The sequence below is a fragment of the Clupea harengus genome, chromosome 21, assembly GCF_900700415.2.
Source record: "Clupea harengus chromosome 21, Ch_v2.0.2, whole genome shotgun sequence".
Classification (NCBI taxonomy): Eukaryota; Metazoa; Chordata; class Actinopteri; order Clupeiformes; family Clupeidae; genus Clupea; species Clupea harengus.
The window spans coordinates 1,358,478-1,367,079 of NC_045172.1; the positions used below are offsets into that span (position 1 = coordinate 1,358,478).

Sequence of the window (8,602 nt, forward strand, 5' to 3'; positions counted from 1 at the left end):
TTCAGACTGGTCTGGATACTCATGTGAGGCCAACTCAAATCAAATTAAAATCAAGTCCCTTTATCACATTAAAATAAAGTCCTTATGAAGCAGCTCGGCAAAAGCTTATGAAAAACACTCCGAACCTATATTCTAAAAAAAATATAAACATGATTATCTTGTTTAACATTTATTCACTTTACTGTATATTGATGTTTTGCTCTGCTCAGCACAGTTCTTGTTCAGACTTTTCTCAGAAATCCACAAATATAATTGTCCTGTAATGCTGGAGAGAACCAGTTCGACTCAGCGCTGTGGGCGTGTGGCACGCTGCTGAAGTAACACTGCAGAGCGAGAGGAGCCAACGAAGGCATTCTAGGCCACTACATCATCATCCTATGCACTCCATAAACATTAATAAAGACTTTGTGATTGTAACACTGCTTAAATCCCTCCCAGGAGCCTTTGAACAAATTAAGTCAGAAGATCGGCGGCATGCAACCTCTCCTGTTCTTTGTGGAGGTTATTGATGTGTGTGTGTGTGTGTGTGTGTGTGTGTGTGTGTGTGTGTGTGTGTGTGTGTTTATAGCATGCTGTCAGGCCCATATGGGGTAACCATAATGCCTGTGGAAACTGTGTGTTAACTGGTGATGGATTTGAGCTCCAGGATCCCCACCCTCCGTGCGTGTGCCCCTGAGAATGCCCTGGGAGACTGGCACAAGACAGGCGGAACAGCTGCTGAGGCTCCCCCCATACTCCAGACCCATCACAAGCTCTCCCACAGTCTCCCATCCGCCAAAAGAAAATACAAGAGAATAATCCCCCACGTTGCATAACTGCACATGGGCCTGGCGTGGAGGGCACGGGAGGGGGGGGGGGGTTAGGGCGCTGACCACTTCCTTTGTGGTCAGAGAGAATCTAATTCAGCCACAGTCTTGAGTTTGCCTTCTCAGACATGAGTTGCATAAACAATCTAGTAATATTATATAGACTATTTACCACACAACTTTGTCCACATTTTAGCCAAATAGGAGTTGATGTGCTAGTGATAGTCAAAATGGAATGCATTGCACACGTCAGTGAATCAAAAATATTTGAACAAAGCTTTTGCAACTGATTTAGTTTGCCACCTAAGGTATGCCATTGTTTGCCACAGTAGGAGATGCTATGGCTATTGGAGCAGATGAACATAACACACCATGGAGGCATCACCTCTTGTGTGAATGGTTCTCTTCTATGCTATAACTATCCAGGTTTTCAGGGTCTCTGATTAAGGAGTTACACAATGGTGGTAAGTGGTTATGTGACCAGTGAACATCATCCAACGTTTCAGGCTTGACAGAGAGTTCTGGCAGAGAGTTCTAGAGGACTTTAACTTGGCTGTTTAGTCCCAAAGGCAGATATATCCCTACTGTATCCTGAAGGGGTGAAATAAGGTCTTCATTCAATAGTGTCCTGCTCATTGTGAACTCAAAGCCTCAGGTACACAACAGCATTTAGTGTGTAAGTATACAGGTGTGTATGCACCTACAACCCAGGCACATCCTAGTTGTCATGGTTACGCACTTTACACTTCTAACTAGGGCTGTGTGAGTAATGAGAGCTGGGTCAGTCTTCCATGTCTAAATCCTTTGTCCAGTGGCTGAAGATAATGGACCCTCTCATTTGGACTGGTACTGAACCCCTTTCTCATATATAACAGTACGGCACTTCAACGTATGTATTTTAATTAATGTGACTGCTCTTATACATTTTTTTGCAACTTCAAAAGCTTCAAACGTTTTCGGCCATTTCCATAAGAAGTAGCTGGTGTGTGTGTGTACCTGTGTGTGTGTGCAGGGTGTGTGTGTGTCTGTGTACCTGTGTGTATGTGCAGGGTGGGGGGGCATCTGTGTGTGTGTGTGTGTGTGTGTGTGTTCCACATAATAATGCGATGCCATAAAAGGTCACTGGTCAGAATGGGGTTTGCCCCACGCACTTCAGGAGTCAATCTGTATTTATAGCGGTGATAGCCGGGTCCAGCCCACCTTGGTCACCCCACCACACCACACAAGCCTGAGGTGGACTAATCCAATAAAGAGAAAAAAAGGGCTGGCTAGTCTGCTCCCGGCTCAGTCTGCACCGACTCCTCTCGTAGACACACACCACAAGAAGGTAAGTCTTTGTCTACTCTCTACGCATCTCTACTGAACCTCCCTCTCTCTGTCTCTCTGTCTCTCTGTCTCTCTCTCTCTCTCTCTCTCTCCCTGTCTCCTCGCTCCTTCACTCTTACCCACTGCTCTTTTCTCTTTTTTGGTATAACTCACTAATTTTCCTCCATCACCCAGCTGACAGAAAACTTGCTTTCAAATCCAATCCCTATTCTATTTTTGCCCTCTTGACTGATGGTGGTCCTCTGTGAGGCAGTAATGCTCAAGAGGGCCTGCGGCACTAACTCAAACTCAGGGCACTAACAGTGCATCTTTGTCTGCAGCTGTGGAGTGCATTGCTCAGGTGCATGTCATGACATACAAGTTGCAATGTGGATTTAAAGTAAATCACATTAAGTAATCACAAACGTCCTTATATTAATATGGTCTTGTGTGATTGTTTAAACAAGTGCACAATGACATGCTGTTGAAGAGCAAGACAGATATTAAATGCTTTAGTTTATCGTGAGCATGATATTGTAAAATATCCGCTTGAATTCTTGCGGTGCTCCCCAATTGGCCCAATGAAGCAGCCGGATAAGTAAGTCATAGCTCAGTGACCTACCACACTAACCATTAGCATCCTTGCACTGAGTAGTTCTTAATGGCATAGCATGAATTGTTTTGTCTGACTCAGAATACATTATAACAATTGAAAGTGTTGAACAGTCACTCTTGAAATATTGACTTTGGGGTGGATTGTGTCTGTGGACAATCAAGACAGAAAAATCTCATACAGAATATTATTCAAAGGAGCTGTTCGTGTTCCTTGCGTCTCCAGCCAACATAGCTGTCACTTAGTTGTAACTAGTCAGTTAGTTAAATGGATAACTGTTTACCAATTACCATGACCAGTTTTGGGCAATGACTGACATTTGATCCGATAGCAGTGCTGCTGGTAGAGCTGTATTTGCACTCTATTCAAGCTTGGGTATGGAGTGGCCTAGGATTGTAGGGTTGCGTGCAGGACTGTAAATAGTACCGGGGGCTTAATGGACCTTTCTGTCTGTGCCGGCCTGTTTTGGCTAAAACCAAAGCTCAGGTTCCAGAGCCCTCCTCTCATTGTCTTTAATTAGCTCGGTGTGTCATCACGGCTTCCGTGGCAGATGGGGAGGCTTGCGGTGCCGCGGTGAGAGATGGTGAGAGATGGTGAGGGCCAGGGGGACAGCTGGTCCTTTCGAGGCACCCATCTCATCCAAGAAACAGATGATGGTGTCAGAATGTGGCGAGATCAAACAGCAGTGCTCTGACTACCATGGCCCGCCAACTCCACTTAGAGATTGCACCAAAGTGGCTTTTTCTCTGCTGTCTATAGATAGAGATACTTTGATATGAAATGGCTGCTATACATAATTTAGGAGAAGGGAGTTACTATGAACTGTATGATATGCTAAGCAGATTTCTAATATTATTTCATGATCATGATTATGATTATTTTCCACATTGTTTTTGCCCACTTTATTAAGATGAGTGTTGCGTAAGGTCTTTTGCCCATGAACTCCAATATGCAAAAACAGACAATTATATTCCTTAGAGAATGAAAGACAAATGCATTCCTCTGGAATGTCTGACTTATCCACGCAATTTGCTGAACATTTACACTGTGGTCTTACATTAACACAAGCATTTACAGCATGTGGTTAACACCTCTACACTTACAGTATTCTAACTCTAATGATATTTGACGATAACAAGGCAGTTGGGCTCTTGCCATTCCCCTGATTATAGCGCAAGAAGCTAGAACTTGAATTATTATCTGAGAGAAGAATACATAGAAGTGCACTTCTGCTAGTTCAGTATACTACATAATGATGAATAAGGATCTGTACAAACATCAGTTTTTAAACGAGCATTAAACCTTCATTGATGCAGTTGTCACCTGTGTTCAACTCACCTCAGTCAGCCTACTTGTACAACCTTTATAAAACTGATATGTTTTTATGTGAAAGCCGCCTCACAAGATGTGTCTTTTGTATTCCAGCAGTCAACACCATTTCTCTCTTTGTGAGAGATCAGCGCTTGGAGCTGAAGTGGTGTTAGACAAAGGTAGGAGGGACATTATGAGAGTTCCCAAGACTTCAGTGATCCAAGACTCAGTCATGCTGTAGGCTGAGGGTGAGGGTGAGGGTGAGGGAGACAGGGGGATAGTGTGAGATTAGCTCTGGGACACACAACAGCTGCATGCTGCCGGGGAGCTTGCTTCACTCTGCATCACCCATCCCGCTTTCAGATATCAAATTCCTATGCCAAGACGTTTCCACGCTTTCCTTATTGTGTTTGTCCAAATTAACACTGGTTACTGAGTTTTTCAAACATTATATCTGGCTGTGAGAATATCTTTCAAGCTTTTCAAATACCTCCCTCTATTCACCATTGTAGAAAGGATATCGGAAAGTACAACCAGAAAGAAAATGTCTGAGCGCTATGATTGCCACTACTGCAAGGAGTCCCTGTTTGGGAAGAAGTATGTGCTGCGTGAAGAGAACCCATACTGTGTCAAGTGCTACGAGAGCCTCTACTCCAACACCTGTGAGGAATGCAAGAAGCCCATTGGCTGCAACAGCAGGGTAACTCCAACACTATAAGTGCTATCAGTGACCTCCCTGAAGTGATTGTATGTAAACACATGCACAGAGCACCAAACCCACCTTCTGAGTGGTAATGTGTGAGTGAATGAGGGTTTCCTACCACGGTGTCATGTGTACGGGGGATGTGAGTGGTATGAGGGGCTGAGTCCTGTGTGAGTGCCAGTCCTGGGATAGAATAGGAGGGTCTTTGCAGGACATACCTGCCGGGGACACAGGCGAGCGGGAGACAGATGTAACTGTGCCAGACAGGTTTCTATATCAGGGTAATATCTCTTAATCCCAACCCTCAGATCCCTGTGCGTATGGAGGACAAATATGCATGAACACTAGATCTCACCAAACACTAGGATCAAAATATCATATTTGACCAATGCTTAAATCTTTATGACATGCTTTATGACAGGGTTGGTCTCTGTTGGTGACCCTCAGATAATACTGATACAAGTAGGGTAAGTCCATTTGCACTGGTTTTGGTCTGGTCTAGGTTTCCCTTCTCTGGACAGCAAGGTCCATTCCACTGAGGACACTTTAATCACCTCCTGACATTCTCCCCTCACCTGGACAAAGAGGACATTCCTGCCGTCCCTGGCAGTCATTTGGATTGGAAAGGATCTGTAAAAGGAGTCTGTAAAATTGTTCCCTTCAATGTGTCCTATTCTGACATGTACTTCTACTTGTAACTAAGCATTTGATGTAATGCATGTCTGATATACTACATACAGAGTAAAGGAGTTGGAGGGGGTGTCAGGCAGAGAAGTTAAGTGGAATGCAAACATCATTAGTGTCACATTATATTATAATGAGGTCTGATCTGGAGGAGATTTAAGCGTTTAGTCAAACCTCAGTGGAACTTGGAACATGAAGAGCCTCATTTGCTCTGTCTTTCTCTCTTATTTCTCATCATCTTCCATGGTTAATTTCTTGTCCTCTTCCACAGGCCCAGGACAGGGTCTTAATCAGTGCTCGTGTCTACCTCCTTCACTGAATTCCTGGGGATAATTAAGCACATGGCATCACATTCAACTAATTTGCGTGCTGAGCACTTTTTGGAAAAAAAATGTAGACCACAGTCATTTGTTCCCACTGATATGGAAAACCATTTAATGTAGATGTTTAAGCAAATACCATTTAATGTCTTCAAACCAACTATGTTTAAATGTCTAAATATTCATCAGCCACTTTTCTGTGAAGGTTTAGCGAAAAAGGCTGTATGGGACATGGACCAAACACGGCACAGTGCCTTGTTCAACAGATTATCTGCTGGTTGTCTAAACACGGCACAGTGCCTTGTTCAACAGATTATCTGCTGGTTGTCTAAACACGGCACAGTGCATTGTTCAACAGATTATCTGCTGGTTGTCTCTCCTCCAGGATCTGTCCTACAAGGACCGCCACTGGCACGAAGACTGCTTCCACTGCTTCAAGTGCAGCCGTACGCTGGTGGACAAGCCCTTCTCCACCAAAGATGAGCAGCTCCTGTGCACCGAGTGCTACTCCAACGAGTACTCCTCCAAATGTTTCGACTGCAAGAAGACCATCATGCCAGGTCAGTTCACATCCAAGACTTCCAAGCAACTTTGAAATCCTGCCTTTATTTCTTATATCAGTTCATCTTTTCCATAGTTATCTGTTTTCTTGAGTTCATTTTCTCTCTCCATCTCTCTCTCTATTGCTCTCTCCCCCTCTCATAATCACATTGTTCTCTCTTTTTTCTTGAGTTCATTCTCTCTCTCCATCTCTCTCTCTATTGCTCTCTCCCCCTCTCGTACACACATTGTTCTCTCTTTTTTCTTGAGTTCATTCTCTCTCTCCATCTCTCTCTCTATTGCTCTCTCCCCCTCTCATACACACATTTCTCTCTCTAGGCTCCAGGAAGATGGAGCATAAGGGCAACAGCTGGCATGAAACATGCTTCAGCTGCCAACGCTGCCAGCAGCCCATTGGCACCAAGAGTTTCATCCCAAAGGAAAACCACAACTACTGCGTGCCCTGCTATGAGAAGCAGTTTGCCATGCAGTGTGTGCAATGCAAAAAGGTATCAGTCCAACAGACACGTGCAGTGGAATGTCAGTGCACAAATAACAAGCTGACTCTCATCATATGAACTCTATTGCAGACACATTATGCTTTATGAAGGAATTTACAACTCATGTCAATTCTTCGAAAAAGAATGTGATTTTGGAGGACACAAAATGAACCATATATTATTGATAGGCTTCCTTTTGTGCTTTGAATAAAGACTATTATAACTACTAGCACTCAGGCAGGACATATCAAGCTCAGGTAACCAGACGACACAAAGGGATGAAAAATGACACTGTTACTATTCCTTCTGTCCCTCATCAGCCAATCACCACGGGTGGAGTGACCTATCATGAGCAGCCGTGGCACAAAGACTGCTTCCTGTGCACTGGCTGTAAGCAGCAGCTGTCTGGGCAGCGCTTCACCTCCCGAGATGACTTTGCCTACTGCCTCAACTGCTTCTGCAACCTGTATGCCAAGAAGTGTGCCTCCTGCACCACCCCCATCAGTGGTACGCAGGCGCAGCTGTGTATCACCATCCAGGCCTTGACTCTTATTACCGGCCCGTTTGAACAATACATAATAGCATTTAATCACACGCAAATTTGTGTGAAGAGATGCTTAGGCTTTGTGATGTGAATGATGAATGTGTATGCTTTAAATATGTGACAGCTTTAAACAGCTTTATTTGTGACAGCTTTAAATTGCTGTGGTGGAATGCTCTGTAACAACTTCCTTGGTCCTACTAAGCATGATCATTTTTCTAAGTTGCATTAATAGGGATTTGACCCTTCAAGAAAAGATGTTAATATGAGTGTTGTACTGTGTGGTCTTCCATAGGTCTTGGTGGGAGTAAGTACATCTCCTTCGAGGAGCGCCAGTGGCACAATGACTGCTTTAACTGCAAGAAGTGCTCCGTGTCCCTGGTGGGACGTGGCTTCCTGACGGAGAGAGATGACATCATGTGTCCAGACTGTGGCAAAGAAATCTGAAGAGTGACACACAGTCCAGAGAGATGAATATTCAGAGTGCCCCAAATGCTCTGCACTCTCTGAGAATAGAGAATTGAATTGAATTGCTCTCTGAGCAAAATGTTTAAAGCACATTTATATCAAGGTTTTCAGCTTCTTTAGGTTCACTAACAGTTATCTTGGGGTGGATGAGTATTATTCAAATCTAATTTATGTTGTGAGGTTTTTATGATATTATGAGGGCTTTCTGCATGTGAGGCCTCGGATTACTGAAATCTACAAAGAAAAGTTAAATACAATTCACTGCACTATGCTGATTTGTTTGCTAAAATATATGTCATATTTTAAAGAATGTGTCTAATCCTGTGGTTTGCTTGATGGACTTGCCTAATTTAGTTTGGCTAATTTATTTGTGAGGTGTATTTGTGTTTACTAACATGAGATTTTGTACTTGTAAGGATTTCACACAAGTCAGATAAAAAGTCATTGTAATCCTGTAAGTGGTGCTTTGTCAATAAATCATTACCAATTGTTTTTTTTTATTTTGTCATTTTTTGAGTAATAATGATATGTTAGACTGCTATGAACTCTTCACAAAAATGTATCCTGAACAAAAACTATTAGAAGTGTAATACTGCAAACATTGTATAATTGTACCTTCAATTAATCTTAAAATATCCGTACATTAACTGTAACCAAAGGTTATAACTCGAAAGGTACATTTGGTAGAGTGAGATCCTCATACAATTCCAGCATCCCATTCCTGAAAACAACAAAACATGACATACATCAGTGCCTCTCCTTTGCTTAAGCTACAGCTTTCATTTTTCAAAAGATAATTAGATAGGCTACA

General features: G+C 43.1%; 1 protein-coding gene across 2 annotated transcripts; it reads left to right on the forward strand.

Annotated features, from left to right (window-relative positions):
* The first annotated feature begins 1,855 nt into the window (after positions 1-1,855).
* On the forward strand, positions 1,856-8,598 carry fhl2b (four and a half LIM domains 2b). Of its 2 annotated transcripts, XM_031558650.2 has the most exons (7): positions 1,856-2,133; positions 4,150-4,214; positions 4,548-4,735; positions 6,128-6,302; positions 6,622-6,791; positions 7,103-7,289; positions 7,619-8,598. In XM_031558650.2, exons 3-7 carry the CDS (start codon positions 4,580-4,582, stop codon positions 7,768-7,770), a joined length of 840 nt encoding a protein of 279 aa, XP_031414510.1. In that variant the 5' UTR covers positions 1,856-2,133; positions 4,150-4,214; positions 4,548-4,579; the 3' UTR covers positions 7,771-8,598. The 2 variants fall into 2 exon arrangements, with proteins under 2 accessions (XP_031414510.1, XP_012678762.1); XM_012823308.3 differs by lacking the exon at positions 4,150-4,214.
* The last annotated feature ends 4 nt before the right edge of the window (positions 8,599-8,602 follow it).

Excerpts from the sequence above, each read along its gene's own strand:
- fhl2b (XM_031558650.2), top strand. The coding sequence starts at position 4,580 with ATGTCTGAGCGCTATGATTGCCACTACTGCAAGGAGTCCCTGTTTGGG. Across the intron at positions 6,303-6,621 it reads CAAGAAGACCATCATGCCAG|GCTCCAGGAAGATGGAGCAT; the intron begins GTCAGTTCACAT and ends TTCTCTCTCTAG. Across the intron at positions 7,290-7,618 it reads CTGCACCACCCCCATCAGTG|GTCTTGGTGGGAGTAAGTAC; the intron begins GTACGCAGGCGC and ends GGTCTTCCATAG.